This window comes from Anabrus simplex, chromosome 1 (genome assembly GCF_040414725.1).
Source record: "Anabrus simplex isolate iqAnaSimp1 chromosome 1, ASM4041472v1, whole genome shotgun sequence".
Taxonomy (NCBI): domain Eukaryota; kingdom Metazoa; phylum Arthropoda; class Insecta; order Orthoptera; family Tettigoniidae; genus Anabrus; species Anabrus simplex.
The window spans coordinates 799,368,905-799,390,328 of record NC_090265.1 but is presented as its reverse complement, the minus strand read 5'-3'; the positions used below and the strand labels follow the sequence as shown (position 1 = coordinate 799,390,328).

The window sequence follows — 21,424 nt, the reverse complement described above, 5'->3', positions numbered from 1 at the left end:
TACTTAATGCTACACCTGCTGCAAAGAGATTGCCAAAGATTAAAGAATGGAAACTGAAAAATGAAGAAATCAAGAAGGATTTTCAAATTTGATAGCGACTAAATTGCCAAAATATGAGACAGGTAGTGTTGATGAAAAGTGGAATGCATTTAGAACAACAATAGTTAACTATGCTATAGAGATATGTGGTAAAAACTAAAGTTAGTCAAGGAGAAAGGTTCAAGTTGGTGGAATGATAGAGTAAAGCATACAATGGCAAAGAAACACAAAGATGTTGAGAAACGTAATCAGGTTCGGGGAATTGTATCAAAGGACGATGAAAAGATAGGAAGACTGGAACAGGAATACAGGAATAAGAAACTCCAGGTAAAAATAATAGTGAAAGAAGAAAGAACTGGGAAGTGTTCACTCAAAGAATTGAGGAAGATAGTAAAGGAAATCAGAAAAATGTTATATGGATTAATGAAAAGTAAAACATCAGATAGGGAAGAAATTAATGCTGTTAGAACAGAGGACGGTATTATCAGGCATGGTAGGAATCAGAGAAGAGATGAAGAGTTACTTGGAAAAATTATTGAATGGGAAGTATGAACAAGAACAAGTTACGAAATTCACTAATGAATTACAGAAGGAACAACCTCCAATTACTTGGAAAGAGACATAAAATGCCCTGAAGAAAATAAAAAGTGGAAAGTCAGCGGGAGCAGATGAACTAACAGTAGACATGATTAAGGCAACTGGAATCCCTGAAATACAGTGGCTACACCGAAGACATGGAAAGAGAACAAGTTGCCAGATGACTGGAAAAAAAAAGGAATTATAATACCATTGTTTAAGAAAGGAAGTAGAAAGAAGTGCACCAATTATAGAAGCATCACGCTTTTGTCACGTTGCCTTAAGATAATGGAGAAGATTATAGAACAGAGACTGAGAGAAATAATGGAAGATCAATTTGAAGAGGAACAACATAGATTTAGAAGAAATAGAGGAACCACAGACATAACTTTTTCACTCAGGCAACTAAAGGAAAATTTTTTGGAAAAAGGGAAGGACTTGATAATAGTCTGCCTGGATTTGGAAAAAGCATATGACCGGGTGGAGAGAGGAAAAATATGGGAATGTTTAGAAAAACATAACATCCCAGAAACACTAAATTAAAACGTTCAGATGTTGTAAACTCCTGACGCTGAATGTATACCCATGCGGCAGCTTCTGATCTCAAAACTTGGCCCACCCTGGTAATAATGAGGGTTGTCAGTCTGTCCGCCCTAGTTATAATAAGGGTTGCTAGTCAGTTTATTTTCTCTAAACACAAGGGGCGCGTGTCATTTAAAAAGGCAAGTGAATGCTGTCAAGAGCATGGTTGTCATATTTTGTGTCGATTATGTAAACATGTTAGCATTTAATTTATTCTAGTCAAAATATAAATATAAAAACCTGATCATGAACCACAGCACAAACCAATATCACAGAGTAATTTGTTTCGTGCTTAACCTGTGCAGTGGTCGCAGATGTTAGAAGAAAGAAAGAAAGAAAGAAAGAAAGAACTAAAAAATAGGGGGAAGGAATTGGCAAATAACTCGACAGAGAACTTTCAAATAGCTATAGATGATCGCCATGAACTATTTGTGCATACAAATAGGTCTCTTAAAATACTAAACTTAAATTAATATTAAAGTAGGCCTATTAAAATATTAATTTTATGCTGGTAATATCAACGTCTCGCTTTCAGTAAAAAAAGGAAAAGTGCAGCAATTTTTTACCATTTGTTTTACATCGCACCAACACAGATAAGTGTTATGGCGTTGATGGGCTAGGAAAGGCCTAGGAGTGGGAAGGAATTAAGACAGCATTTGCCAGGTGTGAAAATGGGAAACCATGGAAAACCATATTCAGGGCTGCCGACAGTGGGGCTTGAACCCACTATCTCCCGAATGTAACCTCACGGCTACGCGCCCTTAACCACACGGCCAACTCGTTCAGTAAAGGAAAAGTAAAATCACAAACTAGGGACTGGGATGATGATAATAATAATAAATATCGGAGTATGTATCTCGGACATAAAAATACTGCTGTTTTTTTAAATAAAATGCGGTATTTACCTTATCTGTATTCGTCGTCCTCGTCATTGTCTGCTAGATGAATTACAAATCTATCTTGGTTGCTATCCGTGTCATGTTTCATGTACTTCTCTTCTGTCTTAATGGTGTGTCAAACACAAGCAGACCACCTCTCAGGACCGATGATTCCAGCTCCTTCACGCAGAAGTTGATACACACTAGCACTCAAAGTTGGTGTAACATTATTTTTTCTAACATACGCCTTCATTTGAGACCATATCTTTTCTATGGGGTTTAAAATACAGTGATATGGAGGGAGTCGCAACACTTTGTGTCCACATGAGACTGCGATCTCTACAGCATACCTTTTACTGATATTGACTGATTTTCTGCAACATAACTGCCTTGATGGGTATAGGTTTTGGCACGGGAATGTTACTGTACTCCATAAACGTAATGATGTCCTGAATATTACTGTACCAAGCTCGATAGTTGCAGTCGCTTAATTGCAGCCAGTATCCAGTATTCGGGAGATAGTGGGTTCAAACCCCACTGTCGGCAGCCCTGAAGATGGTTTTCCGTGGTTTCCCATTTTCACACGAGGCAAATGCTGGGGCTGTACCTTAATTAAGGCCACGACTGCTTCCTTCCCACTCCTAGCTCCTTCCTCTTGCATCGTCGCCATAAGACCTGTCTGTATCGGTGCAACATAAAGCAACTAGCAAAAAAAAAAAAAAAAAAAAAATGTTAATAATTAGTGTTCATGATAGGAAACCTCATCAGTTGCCATGAATGATAGCTTGCGTTGTCCCTCACGATTACACATTTTCAGTCACATGGTAGGTTCTCTAGAAGATGAGACCTAAACCAGTTTTCGAAAACTTGAGCTGTCATTTCGTCATGGCTATCAGCTTTGCAGTCTCCAATGTTTTTAGCCAACAAATAAAAATAATTCTCAACCCAGCCCTCACTGCCTCCAGCATGCAATACCATAATATGCTTGCCTCGCAGTGTTGGTGCTTTCAGTATGCAATTACAAGTTCCATCATCCCACCCTTTCTTCACATTGTCATGAATATCGTACCAAGTTTCATCTAGATAGACAACTCTGCACCCCTTGGAATGCAACTTCCAGAGACGGTCTATGAATTCATATCGCCAAGCTACTGTTCTAGCAGATTCCATTACAATCTGTTTTTTCCTCAGAATACGGAAACAAAACCCAAGTTTTATCAACAGCTGTCGTAGAGTAGTTTTTTTTTTCGTAAGGGAAGCCACACACATTTTTCAAATGTTTTAACAGTTCCTGTACGGTTGGTGACTTACCTTTAATAAAGAATGTATATACCTCGCGTCTCACCAAGTCACGGCAAAAATCATCAATTTTATTAAAATTAACCCTATTATTACCACACTTTTTCAGAGTTGTAGGTCCCCCTCTTTACTATTTTACTTATAGTTTTCCTGCATACGTTCTTCATAACTTATTTGTATGCGTTACATACCAGCCATTGACTTTGCTTACTCAAAGTTTTAGTCGTCTTTCATCTCTCCGTAGTACTACTACTACCTAGCTGAGTATCACTCGCGGGCGCGGGACCACTGCTACTCGGTTGAGCATCACTAATATGAAGTTTTGAAGCTTCCACCTAATCGGTACATATATTTATATATTATTGTTCTACAGTACCGGTGTCGACCTTGTGAAGGTCATCCTCAGCTGACAATCATAACATAGAATTAAAACATCACAATAAGAATGTTACATGGTATGGGTGAAAACATAGTCATTATAATTGTTCTAGTTTAAATAATTGTCTGCAATAACTAATATAATAATTAAAAACTTAACATTACTATATGTACATGAATGATGTATGTTAAAATATGTTTTCTTAAATCAGATGAAGGGAAGATCGTTGAGTCCGGATTGGGCTATACCATCGTTTGGAAAAGGAAGGAGGATGGAGAAAACCGCATTCATGGGGTTGGATTCGCAGTTAAGACAAAACTGTTAAATGATCTTCAACTCACACCCATTGCATTCAGTGAAAGGCTTATGTCACTCCGTGTATCACTCTCCGGAGATAGTTTCATCACACTCATCTCTGCATGTGCTCCCACCCTGAAAGCCGATGAAGAAACTAAGAATCATTTCTACCACCAGCTGAACTCCATCACCAAGATAGCACCATCAGACAAACTGCTACTGCTTGGAGACTTCAATGCCAGAGTGGGAAGAGATAATGGGTTGTGGGAAAGTGTAATGGGTGAACATGGTATTGGTAATTGCAATTCCAGTGGTCTGCTACTTCTCGGCCTGTGTGGAAAACGTGAGCTGTTCATTACTAACACTCAGTTTTTCGCCTACCTAACCATTACAAGACCATATGGATGCACCCACGATCTAAGCACTGGCACATCCTTGACTGCGTCATCACCCAACAGTGTGACAAGAAAGATGGTTAAATTGAAATAAAAATTAAATTGAAAAAGCAAATAATGTAGTTCATCACTAAGACTGCGAGGAGTATTGATGATTGTTGGACAGATCACAAACTTCTGATCTGTTGACTCAGAATATTCTTCCATCGGTAACCAACTGTGCATCACCCAAGTAAGCCCCGACGCAAGTTTGTCACTTTCAAGCTCTCGAATAAGTGCACATCATCAGACTTCCAAAATGCGATCATGAACCGATTGGCAAGCAATCCAACATGCACAAATAACGTGGAGCAAGAATCATCAACACTCCAAAGGGCTGTCGTTGAGTCAGGTGAGGAAATCATCGGCTATGAGAAAAGAAAGAGGCAAGACTGATTCGAGGACAACAGTGAAGAAATTCTGAGCCTTATCAATGCCAAATGGAAAGCCCACCTATCCCTTCTTCAAGATCCGTCATCCAGTGTGAGGAAAACTGTGTTTCAAGATCTGAAACAGAAATGTCAGACTCAAATAAGAGCAATGAAGAACTGGTGACAGGAGAAGGCTCTAGAACTCCAAAGACTATCTGATGCCAGAGACCTGTGGAACTTCTACGTCCATTTCACTCTTCAGTTGGAACTCTGAAAACAGTTGATGGTGCTAACACTCTTACCGATGGTACAGACATTGTGGAGCGCTGGAAGGAACACTTCTCCACTCTTTTAAACAGAAGCTCCACTGCTGCCAGTTACTTTCTACGGGATGTGCCACAACTCCCCCCTCAACCGTGGATGGCGATGCCACCAACTTATCAGGAATTCTGTGTGGCTGTGTGGAACTAATTAAAGGTGGATGCTTACCCCTGAAAACAAGACTCTTTACTCTAATCCTCTCCATTTGGGAAACCCAAAAAGGACCCAGCGATCTCAAAAATGCCAATATCATTACTATTTTCAAGAAAGGTGACCATAGTATATGTGACAGCTATCGTGGCATCTCTCTGCTATCCATTGTAGGTAAACTTCTCGCAAGAATCCTGCTTAGCCGCCAGCAAATCATCTCCGAGAGGACTCTACCAGAGTTTAAATGTGGTTTCCGAGCCTCCAGAGGTATTGTTGATATGATCTTTTGTGCAAGGGAAATGCAAGAGAAATGCAGAGAATAACAGAAGCCTCTCTATTTTGTGTTTTATGACCTGGAAAAGGCTTTCGATAGTGTTCCAAGATTGCATAAAATCAACTTCATGGTCCATATCTCACTTTAACAGATTCACAACTATTTTTTTAATTTTTACCTTGTCGGTACATTAGTTGTTTAAGGCAACTTATTGGTTAAAAGTGGTACATATTTAATATATTATTAACATCTTCAGCCACATAACACTGTTTAGATGAAAAAATATTGACAAAGTATCGATGCTTTGAGAGTGTCCTTAAAAATAGCATAAGAAGATTAAATGACAACATTAAAGACAAAATACTCATGAGAAAATATATAAATTCTTTTTACAATTGAAAGCGGTTGTCAAGGAAACACTAGGGATCTGCGCTCAGATGGCCTTCATTTAAACCGCAGTGGTACGTATAAGTTAGGAAATTTGTTTGGAAGGGTAATAGGGAGGTGCATTCAGGGAAACGGGATGGCCTAGGGAGCGGTGATAAGGGAACAGGGAACTGGAAATCAAGTAGGGATGACATAAAATTGTTAGTGTTGAACTGTAGAAGTATTGTAAGGAAAGGAATAGAATTAAGTAATTTAATAGATATATATTTACCAGATATTGCAATAGGAGTTGAATCATGGCTGAGAAATGATATAATGGATGCAGAAATTTTCTCACGGCACTGGAGTGTATCGTAGAGATAGGATAGGAAGGGTGGGAGGGGGAGTGTTCATTCTGGTGAAAGAAGAATTTGTAAGCTATGAAAAAGTTAAAGATGAGACACATGAAATTCTAGGTGTAAGGCTCATTTCTAAAGATAATAGGCAACTTGATATATTTGGAGTGTACAGATCGGGAAAGGGTAGCACTGACGCGGATTCGGAATTATTTGATAGGATAGTCAGCTATGTGGGCAACGACATGGAAAGAAATGTGATTGTAGCGGGAGATCTGAATTTGCCAGATGTCAATTGGGAAGGAAATGCGAAGGACAGGAAGCATGACCAACAAATGGCAAATAAGTTAATATGGGAAGGACAGCTGATTCAGAAAGTGATAGAACCAACCAGAGGGAAAAATATCCTGGATGTGGTGGTGATAAAACCAGATGAGCTCTATAGGGAAACTGAAGTAATAGATGGTATTAGTGATCATGAAGCTGTTTTTGTGGTAGTTAAAAATATGTGATAGAAAGGAAGGTCTTAAAAGTTGGACTGTTAGGCAGTACCATATGGCTGATAAAGCAGGCATGAGGCAGTTTCTAAAAAGTAACTATGATCGGTGGAAAACGGTAAATAAAAATGTAAACAGACTCTGGGATGGGTTTAAAGAAATTGTTGAGGAATGCCAAAACAGGTTTGTACCATTAAGGGTGGTAAGAAATGGTAAAGACCCTCCTTATTATAATAGAGAAATAAGGAGACTAAGAAGGAGGTGCAGACTGGAGAGAAATAGTTAGAAATGGCTGTGGAAGTAAGGAGAAATTGAAGGAACTTACTAGAAAATTGAATCTAGCAAAGAAGGCAGCTAAGGATAACATGATGGCAAGCATAATTGGCAGTCATACGAATTTTAGTGAAAAATGGAAGGGTATGTATAAGTATTCCAAGAAGGACATTCCAGGAATAATTAATGAACAAGGGGAGTGTGTATGTGAGGATCTTCAAAAGGCAGAAATATTCATGTCAGCAGTATGTAAAGATTGTTGGTTACAAGGATAATCTCGAGATAGAGAAGGAGACTAAGGCCAAAGAAGTAATAAAATTTACGTATGATAACAATGACATTTACAATAAGATAGAAAAGTTGAAAACTAGAAAAGCGGCTGGAATGGATCAGATTTCTGGGGATATACTAAAGATAATGGGTTGGGATATAGTACCATATCTGAAGTACTTATTTGATTATTGTTTGGTCGGAGGAGCTATACCAGATGAATGGAGAGTTGCTATAGTAGCCCCTGTGTATAAAGGAAAGGGTGATAGACATAAAGCTGAAAATTACAGGCCAGTAAGTTTGACATGCATTGTATGTAAGCTTTGGGAAAGCATTCTTTCTGATTATATTAGACATGTTTGTGAAATTAATAACTGGTTCGATAGTAGGCAATTCGATTTTAGGAAAGGTTATTCCACTGAAGCTCAACTTGTAGGATTCCAGCAAGATATAGCAGATATCTTGGATTCTGGAGGTCAGATGGACTGTATCGCGATTGACCTGTCTAAAGCATTTGATAGAGTGGATCATGGGAGACTACTGGCAAAAATGAGTCCAATTGGACTAGACAAAAGAGTGACTGAATGGGTTGCTATATTTCTAGAAAATAGATCTCAGAGAATTAGAGTAGGTGAAGCTTTATCTGACCCTGTAAAAATTAAGAGGGGAATTCCTCAAGGCAGTATTATCGGACCGTTATGTTTTCTTATATATATAAATGATATGAGTAAAGTAGTGGAATCGGAGGTAAGGCTTTTTGCGGATGATGTTATTCTCTGTAGAGTGATAAATAAGTTACAAGATTGTGAGCAACTGCAACGTGACCTCGAAAATGTTGTGAGATGGACAGCAGGCAATGGTATGTTGATAAACAGGGTTAAAAGTCAGGTTGTGAGTTTCACAAATAGGAAAAGTCCTCTCAGTTTTAATTACTGTGTTGATGGGGTGAAAGTTCCTTTTGGGGATCATTGTAAGTATCTGGGTGTTAATATAACGTAAAGATCTTCATTGGGGTAATCACATAAATGGGATTGTAAATAAAGGGTACAGATCTCTGCACATGGTTATGAGGGTGTTTAGGGGTTGTAGTAAGGATGTAAAGGAGAGTGCAATATAAGTCTCTGGTAAGACCCCAACTAGAGTATGGTTTGTGTGTATGGGACCCTCACCAGGATTACCTGATTCAAGAACTGGAAAAAATGCAAAGAAAAGCAGCTCAATTTGTTCTGGGTGATTTCCGACAAAAGAGTAGCGTTACAAAAATGTTGCAATGTTTGGGTTGGGAAGAATTGAGAGAAAGAAGAGCTGCTCGACTAAGTGATATGTTCCGAGCTGTCAGTGGAGAGATGGCGTGGAATGACATTAGTAGACGAATAAGTTTGAATGGCGTTTTTATAAAAGTAGGAAAGATCACAATATGAAGATAAAGTTGGAATTCAAGAGCACAAACTGGGGCAAATATTCATTTATAGGAAGGGGATTTAGGGATTGGAATAACTTACCAGGGAGATGTTCAATAAATTTCCAATTTCTTTGAAATCATTTAGGAAAAGGCTAGGAAAGCAACAGATAGGGAATCTGCCACCTGGGCGACTGCCCTAAATGCAGATCAGTATTGATTGATTGATTGATTGATTGATTGATTGATTGATTGATTGATTGATTGATTGATTGATTGATTGATTGATTGAATGATTGACTTGTACAGTAGTCCATAGAGAATATGTCCTATTGAATATTCTTTTCTTAAAAAGTTCATGTTAAAGATTTAAAGTTCAGGAAGTGCATGAAGCTTTTAGCCAGATTTCTCACCCTAAACTTTAAAGTGTTTTACAGCATAAAAGCCTTCATTCACCATTTCAAGTCTGAACGACACTATTGAGATTTAGACATTCAGTGTTTAAAAGAATTCTTGAATTTTATTGTAATTAATCTAATTGATAATGTGCAGAACTGTCAGTTTTCTTATTCACATAATCTAGAAGTTTCATATCCGTATTGATTTTTGATATTCACAGATATGAAGGTTTGAAGCTTCCACCTAATCAGTACTTTATGTATTGTTATTTTACAGTACCAGTTTCGACTTTGTGAAGGTCATCTTCAGATGACTAACATAACATATAATTAAAACATCACTGATACAATAAGAATGTCACATAGTATAGGTAAAAACATTGTCAATTTGCAAATATTTTTCGTCCTAGCTTAAGCAATCGTGTTCATTAAATGATATGAGAATTAAAAGTTAACATTACTATTATGTACATGAATATGTTTAAAATACAGTTTTCTAAATTATAAACATTCACTGTTCCACATTAAAACTTATAGCTAGATTGAATGAAACATTTTGAGGCACAAATGAGTTCATACGGCGTATTGTACTTATGTAACTATGTTATATCATGTGATCAGCCGTGTTTGTCTACTGATGGTATAATGGTGTAAGTTTCTTGAAGTAATATTAACACTTATGTTGAAGTCAAGGTTGTTGTCTGGTATTTGATGATGTGGAACTTCATCGATCTATACTTGAATGCTTGCAGTCCATCTTAAAAAATTATAATTTTACCATAAAACCTAGCAGAATTTGTGTAAAATTATGGATAGATTATTAGTCTTACGAAGTGCTTCCGTTGGTCTTTGTTATCTATTTTTGTTACAATGTCATTACATGTTGCTTGGTTTTTGACAATTAGCGTGAAAGCTCCTTCTTCATGTTGTGTATATTTAGTATTGCTGTTGTTGACTCTTGGTGAGTGCTACTTGTGCACGACGTGCTCCCGTAAGACCGTAATTAAGTACAAATAACTTATAAAGATTGAAGTCAGGATCCTGAACTAACCTTGAGACATTATTATGGCTGATGATGCCTGGTGGATGGGCAAAACATGTACCAAATATAGAATTTATAACAAGGATGAAGTCCTAATTATAAATGTATTTTATGTATTGAATAGGTGAACTTATAAACAAACACTTGTATTTTAACATTATATTTAATTTCAATACGGGCTCAAATATGAGAATATTTACTTGTAACATACCACTTATAATACCAATATAAATAGACATTATAATGTCCAATAACGCACCATTTATATTGGTATTATAAATTTATTCAGGACAAATATTTCAGGTTCCCTATGGGAATCAACATCTATGTCACATACCACTTAGTCGAGCAGCTCATCTCCTTTTTTCCAAGTCTTCCCAGCCCAAAATTTGCAACATTTTTGTAACGCTACTCTTTTGTTGGAAATCACCCAGAACAAATCAAGCTGCTTTTCTTTGTATTTTTTCCATTTTTTGAATAGAGTAATCCTGGTGAGGGTCCCACCCATACACTGGAACCATATATCAGTTGGGGTCTTACCAGAGACTTATACTTTATGCCCTATCCTGTACATCCTTACTACAACTCTTAAATACGCTCATAACCATCTGTACCCTTTATATACAATCCCATTTATGTGATTACCCCAATAAAGATCCTTCCTTATATCAACACCTAGGTACTAACAATGATCCCCAAAAAGAACTTTCACCCTATCAACACAGTAATTAAAACTGAGAGGACTTTTCCTATTTGTGAAACTCACAACATTATCAAGGTCATTTTGCAGTTTCTCGCAATCTTGTAACTTATTTATTACTCTATACAGAATATTATTTTTTTTTTTTTAATGCTATTTGTTTGAGGCGTCGACGTGTAGAGATGTTTTGCCCCTACTTGCTTCATGTGATACGATCCTGCATGTTATTGGAATGGAGGAAGTGTAGAGTGTTAACTTTGAAGAAAGGAATGTTACGGATGACACAGACACCCAGTCCCCAGGCCAGGGGTGTTAATCATTTACAATTAAAAGACCCTAACCCAGCCGAGAATGGAACCCGGGGCTGCCAGGTGACAGGCGGATGCGTTGCCCCCTACACTGTGGGGCCGATCATCCGCAAAAAGCCTTATCTCTCATTCTGAATCCAAGTAGTCATGGGAAGATTTCAGTAATAACCTGGAAAGTATTCTAACCGACACACAAGACAATTTTAATGAGGAAATGGATGCTCTACATTCCTAATTCTGTAACTTACAACTTGAGGATGTGACATTTATTCAGGTAGAAGAGAAAATTGATGTGCAGTGAGCACTAGTTGGCCACATGAAATCTAGTGGAGGAGTACTCAAGTATGACAGATTGTCTAAAGTGATGCTTTCTGTTCTGACCATTGTACTTTGTAATGCAGAGTGTGAGTGGATGTTCAGTCTAGTCAGAAAAACAAGAATGCAGTTCAGGTCATCTCTCTCTGACAAGACTTTGAATAATTATAAGCTATAAATTTCATTTTTGTTCTGTATTGAGGTGAAATTATCATAAATAATTTTCAGTACAATATATCAAGTAAATAAAATTTGTTCTACATCAGACATTAGATAGTATACTGTACATTTCACTATAGAGATTTACTTCATTGCCTGAGGTCCTAACTCAACTTAAAGATCATATAAGATCACAAACATAATTTTTGTTACCGTATGTATTTTAATGTTATAATTATTCCTGCAACATTGTCATGTCTTGTATACATATGTTCTAGCTATCACATAATCTATTTAATTTTTATTTTGGCTGAAGATGGCCACTAAGTGGCTGAAAATAGTCCCAAGACTGATGTAATATTATTTACTTGATATATCTTATAAGACCTTGAATAAACGTATAACTCTCAAATCGAATCAGAAAGGCAAGTGTTTTGCGCAAGAATATAGCAAGACCTTTTTGAAGAGGGGAAAATCAGCCGCAGTCACCTGCTACAACAAGCACTAATGTGATTTTCTATATGCTACTAGTTGTATGCTTGAATATGATCAAAGAAAGGTACGATAAGTTGATAGTTGGAATTTAAATTTACTCAGGATAACTTCAGTGTTCTCCCTAGGACCTTTCTAATGGGCGCACCACCCAGCTGTTTTCACTGACCGCCCAGCTATCATAATCTAGATAATATCTGCTAGTTACATAATATTTCAAGTTGCTTTACTTCACACCGATACGGCCGCTTCCTTCCCACTCCTAACCCTTTCCTGTCCCATCGTCGCCATAAGACCTATCTGTGTCGGTGCGACGTAAAGCAACTAGCAAAAAGAAATGTGTGTTGCCTCTGTGGCTCAGGCGGCAGCGTGCCCGTCTCTCGTCGCTGGGTTCCGTGGTTAAAATCCCAGTCACTGCATGTGAGATTTGTGCTGGACATAGCGGAGGCAGGGCAGGTTTTCCCCGGGTACTCCGGAGGATAGGAATTTTGCCGGCTGCCGAAGCCTGTCGCACTCCTCTGGGGCAGTGATTAACGACTGACAGATGGAATGAAATGATCGTAGAGAGTGTTGCCGGAATGAAAGATGATAGGGAAAACCGGCAGTGTCGTGCGCGAGCGGTGTCTGGATTAGCGTGGAATCGCATGCGAGCACTCGATTCCGTGGGAAATAACAAACCCGTCTGCCTCTCCACAGCAACCGAGTGATTATGAACGAGCAGTAGAACACTAGAAGTTCAAACTACTCTGTTATGTCTTCTTCGTGATAAAACTAAAATGGTTCATTTTTGTAGTTAATGTTTACCTGTCTAATGTTATTGTTCATGGCCTGAGGGGAATAAGTTGACATTTTATCATATTCATTTTCTACGTAGTATTCCCCGCCTGGCTACTCATTCCTGCCACCCAGCTAACGAAAATTTCTAGGGAGAACACTGAATTTAATGCATTTGTGAACAGGTATGTCATAACATTTTAGTTAATTACAATTTAATTGTATATGTATAAACCAAACCAAACCTCATGGCGCAATAGCCCCGAAGGGCCATGGCCTACCAGGCGACCGCTGCTCAGCCCGAAGGCCTGCAGATTATGAGGTGCCGTGTGGTCAGCATGATGAATCCTCTCGGCCATTATTCTTGGCTTTCTAGACCGGGGCCACCATCTCACTGTCAGATAGCTCCGCAATTGTAATCACGTAGGCTGAGTGGACCTTGAACCAGCCCTCAGATCCAGGTAAAAATCCCTGACTTGGCCAGGAATCAAACCTGGGGCCTCCGGGTAAGAGGCAGGCACGCTACCCCTACACCGTGGGTTTGGCTTGTATATGTATATATTTGTAAAAAATTCTTAGCCTGTGTTTGCATCATGTTCGTAAGAAAAATCCAGATGTTTATCACGTAACCAATAACTGACGCCCCTCACCATTGTCAAATCTCCCGATTTTTCAGTTTGGAAGATTGGCGGGTATGGTATTAGTTTAGGCATATACCGAGCTCGATAGCTGCAGTCGCTTAAGTGCAGCCAGTATCCAGTAATCAGGAGATAGTGGGTTCGAATCCCACTGTCGGCAGCCCTGAATATGGTTTTCCGTGGTTTCCCATTTTCACACCAGGCAAATGCTGGGACTATACCTTAATTAAGGCCATGGACGCTTCCTTCCCACTCCTAGTCTCTTCCTATCCCATCGTCGCCATAAGACCTATCTGTGTCAGTGCGATGTAAAGCAACTGCGAAAAAAATGTTTAGGCATATGCCTAGGTTGAGAAGTATTAATCCATTGATATTGCAATTATGAAGATTTTGGTTGCCCATGAATCGTTTCTGTTTAATATTCTTTTCCTAAGTGAATCATTCTGCACTAGCCAAACTTTTAGAATGTGTGAGTACAGGATTTGCCATGTAATATTACTTCTCAGTGATGTTGCTCTAAATGTGCTGCAACTGAATTTAAAATATATTCAAAATTAATGTCTAATATACCTTGCTCATCAAAACTGTTAGAAGCCAGTCTGTTTTGTTTCCAGTTCGAAGAAATTATTTTTGAAGGACATATTCAAGTGGAAAACTAAAATTGAACTGACACCAGCAGTCTTAGTTCTATATCGTAAGATAAATTTAACTTAATTTTCTTCAGGAAGCCATTGTTTTCTAAAATTGCATATAATGAGCTTACCTTACAAAATATCTATCAAAGTGTGAAAGTGGTTTTAAATTGGAAATAAAGAAGTAGCACGAGCTTTTGTGACATGCAGCGGTTATTATTATTATTATTCTCGTATCAGAAACATACATGTTGTACACAGTTATAATTACTATATTACATTTGCCCAAAACTTGGCCACTTCCAAAGCATTTTTTGATGCTTGATATAGTTCATCTTCTGTGCAGGAGGCTGGACATAGACGACACTGGAGCATATGTTGGACTGTCTGGTCTTCTCCGCAGTCACATTGGATTTTTTCTTGATCTATATAGCCCCATCTTGCCAAATTAACTTTGGATCTGCCAACTCCAGATCTCAGTCTATTCAGGGACTTCCAGGTCATCCATTCTTCATTGTAGCCAGGAGGTAGAGTTTCAGAAAATCTTATCCAGCCAGGAGGAAGGTAGGATGTAGCCCTCCATAATTGCAACCTGGCTTTTTCAGTAGTGGTTCTAAGTTCCTTTGAAGTTCTGAGAAAACTCTTCCTTGACTTTAAACGTTGCAGATGCGGTGCATGCCCATATAGAGGGTGGGTCCTTTCCTGTTCCACTGTCTTTCTTTCCTTGTTCGCAGCTATTTCTCTTCGAACAGAAGGAGGTGCTATTCCTGCAAGGTGGTAGAGCCATTCAACTGGAGTGGATTTCAAACAACCTGTTATAATTCTGCAAGTTTCATTGAGAGCTATATCCACCTGTTTGGCATATGTTGAATTATACCAGACAGGACACGCATACTCTGCTGCAGAATAGCATAGTGCCATTGCAGAAGTTCGGATGGTTTCAGGTTGGCTACCCCACTGTGATCCGGCCAGTTTCCGTAAAAGATTGTTCCTGGTGGAGACTTTTGATTTGCAGTTCATGCAGTGCTTCTTGAAAGTAAGAGATCTATCAAGTGTCACTCCTAGATATTTTGGAGACTCGCAGTGTTCCAGTTCGACTCCTGACCATACTATCTTTAACTTGCGAGTGGCTTCCCTGTTTCTCAGATGAAAAGCACACACTTGTGTCTTTGAGGGGTTCGGTTTAAGCTGGTTTGTGCTGTAATATCTAGAAAGATCATTAAGGGCATCCGTGAGGGTGATCTCCACTGTTTCAAAATCTCTTCTCTGAGTGGCTAGGGCGAGGTCATCAGCATACAAGAAGCTACTGCAATTGGGGGCTATGGGTTGGTCGTTTGTGTATATATTGAACAGAATTGGAGCCAGCACACTTCCTTGCGGAAGACCGTTTTTCTGTAGTCTCCATCGACTACGCTGTTCTTGGAAATCAACAAAGAACCTGCGATTCTGCAAAAGAGTGGCGATGAGTCTTGTTAGGTTAAAGTCCTTGGTTAGATTGTAGACCTTCACTAATAGTAGCTGGTGGTTGACAGTGTCATACGCTGCTGATAAGTCAACAAATACCACTCCTGTCACCTTACGAGCCTCAAACCCATCTTCTATAAACTGTGTAAGGTTTAATAACTGTCCAGTACAGCTTTTACCAGGACGAAATCCAGATTGCTGAGGTATAAGTAATGGGTCAATTACAGGTAATAGGCGATTTAAGATCAATCTTTCCAGCAGTTTGTAAAGGTGACATAGTAGCGCAATTGGTCTAAAATTCTTTGGATCATTCCCTTCTTTACCAGGTTTCAGCAAGGCAATCACTCGGCTCTTCCGCCATATCTTTGGAATTTGGTTTCTGCTCAAACAGTTATTGAAGAGTTGGAGAATCCATTTCTTTGTCATTAAGCCAAAGTGTTTAATTTGCTCAGTTCGTATATCATCCAAGCCAGCTGATTTTCCATTTTTACTCTGTTTGATAGCCTTCTCTAATTCTTCCATGCTGAGTGATGATGTTAGATCGTCGCTCTCTTCATGCTCTTCTCTTTGCAGTTTCGGTTTTTGTGATTTGTGGTTTGCCTTCCCGTTCAGCAGTAACTGATGTGCTATTTGGTTAGCAGTGATATTATGATGTGCGGTGGTCTTGGTTGGATCATTGCTTAGACGTCTCAGAAGTCTCCAAGCTTTATGACTGTCTCTTTTCAGGTCCAAGTTTTCAATAGTTTGTATCCACTGATCCCTTTTGGTCTCTCTAATAGAGGAAATAAGCTTGTTCCCTGCTTCCACAGTTACTTCATTGAAAGGATTTTCTTCAAATAAGTTTTTGTATTCTGCAAGTAGTGTGGCTTGATCTGAAGTAAGCCCGGGGATATAAGATGTTCGACAGCCACGGGGGATAGACATCCTTGAGCATCTCTTTACAGCTGTGGTGAAGGTGTCATAGTAACTGGGTACTGGTTCTATAGCAGATATTTCAGCGTCCAGTAATTCCGCAAATCTTGACCAGTCTGCCTTCTTAAAATTAAACCTCCTCCGAAAGGATACCATCTGAGGTCTTATAGCAGCAAATACTTGGCACATTATTGGTCTATGCTGTGTATTGGGTATTGGGGAACAGACAGATTTTACACATTGTTGGTTGATATTGCTGCTGCCAAATATGAGGTCAGGATTGTAAGCTCTTCTCCACCTGCCACTGTTAAAGGATCCAGGTAGTTTTGCATCATGGATTAAAGTCAGCTGGCTTATTTCTGCCCATTCTTGTACTGCTGTCCCATTCTCATCTTCATGGTCATAGCCCCAGAGAGGACTATGGCTGTTGAAATCACCGATCACAATTTGCACATGCTTGTTTCCGAAATTGGATGGTAGGTTTACAGTGAATTGAGCACCAGGTGGTTTATAAAGGGATGAAATGGTGCAATTAGCTGTTTCTACAGTAAGGATTTCAATGTTGTTTTCCTCTGTGAATGCTGTGGATGAAATCTGGAAATCTGGATGAACAAAAATAGCACTTCCATATTTATCATGAGGTCTTTCAATGGCGAGACGCATTCCATCTATTTTTGGCCTGCGAATATCACAACCTCTATGTGTCTCCTGTATGCACAGTATGTGGCACTGGTGCTTCCTGCATAGTTCTTGTAGCAGTTCTTCTTTGGCTGGTGTAATGCCTTCTATGTTAACAGAGATAATCGTTAACTGTGGCCAGATTTAGAGGCTTGACAGAAAAGACACTTCATGGAGGTTATAAATTATACTGGAGTGGACAGGAGAAGGTAGCGAAAAATGGTGTTGGATTCTTAATTAACGAAAGGACTGATGCTACAGCTGAACTTATCTGCAAAAGTGATAGAATCATTAAAATGTTCATGAAACTGGAGAACACTAAGTACACCATCATACAAGTGTATGCCCCACAAACAGGCTGCAGTGAGGAAGACAAAGAGAAATTTCGGCAAGACCTGGAAGATACAGTTAATGAGGAAAATGTTGTTATTATTGGAGATCTAAATGCACAAGTTGGGGTAGACAGACTTGGGTACGAGAACATCATTGATCCACATGGATATGGACAAAGGAACCCAGAAGGAGAACAACTATAAGATCTGTGCAGAAGAAATGATCTTATAATCAAAAATACATTCTTCAAAAAAAGAGATAGTCACAGAATAACAAGGTACAGTTGGGATGGCCAGTATAGAACATTGATTGACTACGTAATCACAAATAAAGATGGTGGCAGGTACATCACAGATGTAAAGGTCATCCCTAGTGAAAGCATGGACAGTGACCACAGATTGTTGGTAGTAGACTTCAAACATAAGGCAAAAGAAACGCAGAAACTTATTATGAAAAAACCAAAGGTTAAAACTTGGAAGTTGCAAGAAGTCCAAATAAAGGAAGAATACAAACTAAGGATTCAACAGAGTTTGCCGAACTGTGAAGTAACCAGTGTTAATGAAGAATGGAAGGCCTTCAAAGGCACCTTTGTGGGAGAAGCCAAAAACCTATGTGGAGTTACAAGTTCTATCAAAAGAAAAAAGGAGACACCATGGTGGAATGATAGAGTGAAAACAGCGGTGAAAGAAAGAAACCAAATAAAGAAGGCACTGGACAAGGAAAAACAAAAACAGGGACAAGAACGAAAAGAACAAGAAATACAAAGACTTCAAAGAGTATACAGGAACAAGAAACTTGCTGTAAAGAACATTGCAAGGGAAGAAAAAGAGAAAAAATGGAATGAGTTTGCAGACAAACTGGAAGAGGACAGTAGAGGAAATATGAAATTGCTATACAGAGTAGTGAAAAACAAGCGAAGGGATCAAGAGACCATAAAAGCAATAGAACGTGATGATGGAACTCTGGCACAAGAAGAGGGAGAAATTAAACAAGAACTCAAGATCTATTTCGAAAAGCTGCTGAATGGAGATACAGAAAACATAACAATGGATAGAGGAGAGCCAAGTCAAGGAACCACAACTGAACCACCAATTACATGGCTTGAGGTTGAAAATGCGCTCAAGAGCATGAAGAAAGGAAAGGCAGTGGGCATAGATGAACTAAGTGCAGATATGCTGAAAGCAGCAGGAATTCCAGGAATCTAATGGCTCTACAGACTGCTCAACAAGATATGGGAGGAAAATACTATTCCTGAGGACTGGAAGATGGGCATCATTGTACCTCTGTTCAAGAAAGGAAGCCGACGAAAATGTACTAATTACCATGGTATCACACTACTGTCTCATGTCCTGAAAATATTGGAAAAAATAATAGAGACCAGAATCAGAGATATTGTTGAACCAGTTTTGGAAGAACAGCAGTATGGTTTCAGACCAGGAAGGTCAACTACAGACCTTATATTTGCAATTAGGATGCTAATGGAAAAATACTGGGAGAAGAACAAGCCTTTATTTCTAATATTTTTGGACATTGAGAAAGCATACGATAGTGTACCAAGGGAAAGAATTTGGCAATGCATGAAAGAACTTCAAGTGCGAGACAGCCTCATAGACAAAGTGAAAATGTTGTATAGTGGGAACAGAAGCTGTATTCAAGTAGGATGTGGTTTGTCGGACTGGTTTGAAACAAAGAGAGGAGTGCAGCAGGGCAGCTCATTGTCACCACTTCTATTTATTATTGTAATGGATGTAGTAATGAAATCTATTAAAAGGAAAGAACATGGAGATATCAAAGCCTTCACATTTGCAGATGATGTTGCGATCTGGAGTGACTCAGAAGAGGAATTGGGAGAGAGAATACAAAGCTGAAATGAGGAGTTTAAGAAATATGGTTTAAACATCAGCAAGACCAAGACGGTGGTGATGAAAGTGTATGGGGAAGGAGCAGAACCAATTGTCATGTTAAATGAAGCTCAACTGGACAGCGTTCCAGTTTTCAAATACTTCGGTAGCATTATATCAAATGACAACCTAGCAAAACATGAGGTGAACAGTCTAATCAATAAGGCAACACAATTTTACCACCAGGTAAGACACCTGCTGTGGGATGAGTAAATACCCATGAAAACAAAAATGACATTGTACAAGTCCTATTATACACCAATTCTTACATACAGTCTCGAAACCACAACACTGACCAATAGAGATAATTCCAAACTTCAGGCAGCTGAAATGAAATTCCTACGCACTATGATCCAGAAAACCAGGAAAGACAAGATTAGGAATGAGAAAATTAGAGAAGTAGGAATAGATGATTCTCTCAATAAGATTCAGATATCAAGACTGAAGTGGTTTGGTCACATGAAGAGGATGCCAATAAACAGAACTGCAAGGAAGGAATTTGACAGAAAGGTAGAAGGAAGACGACCCGTGGGAAGGCCACGAAGGAAATAGATAGATTTAGTTAAGAGCGATGTACTGCTGAGAGGTCATGATTGGGACAAGTTGGTGGAGGAAGAATGGTACAAGGACAGGATGAGATGGAGGAGGCTCATATACCACACCCGGGAAACTGGAGATGGTTTAGGATGATGATGATGATGATGATGACAGAAAATATTCTATGATCACATTCATTATATAGTGTAAGGTAAGGTTTATTGCAAAGCATTTTGCTTTTATATAGTATAGAGTTAGCTGTTACGTATAATTGCCTTCATTGTGATATTCAAATCAGAATATTTTGCACTTTATTAATTTGCAGTGTGGTAGGTTCATTAAGTTGTATGTTGGTAATTGTATGTTCAAATTATTGTGAGCATTATCATGTTTCTGTTGCAAAGAAGCAAAAGAGCATGTTGAAGTAAGGACAACGAGTTCATTTTCCTTCTAATTTCAATATGTCAAATCCTAAAACTGAAACCTCCCCTTGCCCCAGGATTTTAGAACTAATATCACAGCCATCTTCAAGTCTTTTCTTTTTAAACATGAATATGCAATTTCATGTGTAATATATGAAGATTTTTCACCATATTCAATTCCTTTTCAAACCGTTTTAGTGAAACAGCCGTGTGGGCTCTATCACCAAGTGGTTCTGTGTATAGAAGATATGGTATCACTCAGAAACATTGTACAGGAGACTACTGGAAAAAAATTCCAGGCTCTGTAGAGGCACTTACAGGTATGTCATAAAATCATTTATTAATTCATTTTAATGTGAATTTACCTGCAGTTGTAAGATATGTCAAGTTTTAAACCAAATGCAGTAGTTGTAATATGAATTGCTAGCAGCTGTGAGTTTTTGTTGTATTCACTCTTAAGATAGCGGTGGAAATTGTTTTTATGGGAAGCAGTTTTTATGGTGGTAAATCAGTTCAGATATTATTTGACATTGTCAGCCCCCCCCCCCCCCCCTTTTTTATGAGAGCAGGATATTTGCACATATCAGCAAGGTAATAATGTAATAATCCAAAATAACAAGCCTGAAGGAACATACGTCAGGCGATGATACACCATTAAAAACATTTCAAAATTCAACAACATACACATGGCTAGAAACAAAGATACACAGAATTACCAACATGTTAACTAGAGAAAGGATATAGGAAACAGGCCGGGAAACCCTACAGAGAACGTGCTCTTACATAACGTTGTAAGGAAAAAGACGTGAGAGCATTTACCCTTCATTCAAGTTTATTAATAATTAAGAAAATTTAACAAATGAATATTACAGCAATTAAAAGGATAACATTAACAAGAAAACAAGATGAAACGAAACACAAGATTTCTGTCCATGGTTCTTCAGAAAATCAAAATTGC

The 21,424-nt window shown here is 38.6% G+C and overlaps 1 protein-coding gene across 5 annotated transcripts in view; it reads left to right on the top strand.

Annotated features, from left to right (window-relative positions):
* LOC136857549 (tectonin beta-propeller repeat-containing protein 2) overlaps window positions 1-21,424 on the top strand; it is a 211,956-nt gene that overhangs the window by 178,971 nt on the left and 11,561 nt on the right. For 4 of the 5 annotated variants that reach the window (XM_067136303.2, XM_067136301.2, XM_067136304.2 and 1 more), the window contains one exon: window positions 20,665-20,786. The exons of the other annotated variant lie outside the window; for it this stretch is intronic. In XM_067136303.2, coding sequence (XP_066992404.2) covers window positions 20,665-20,786 — 122 coding nt within the window. The remainder of the gene's footprint in view (window positions 1-20,664; window positions 20,787-21,424) is intronic. 5 annotated transcript variants of the gene reach the window in all.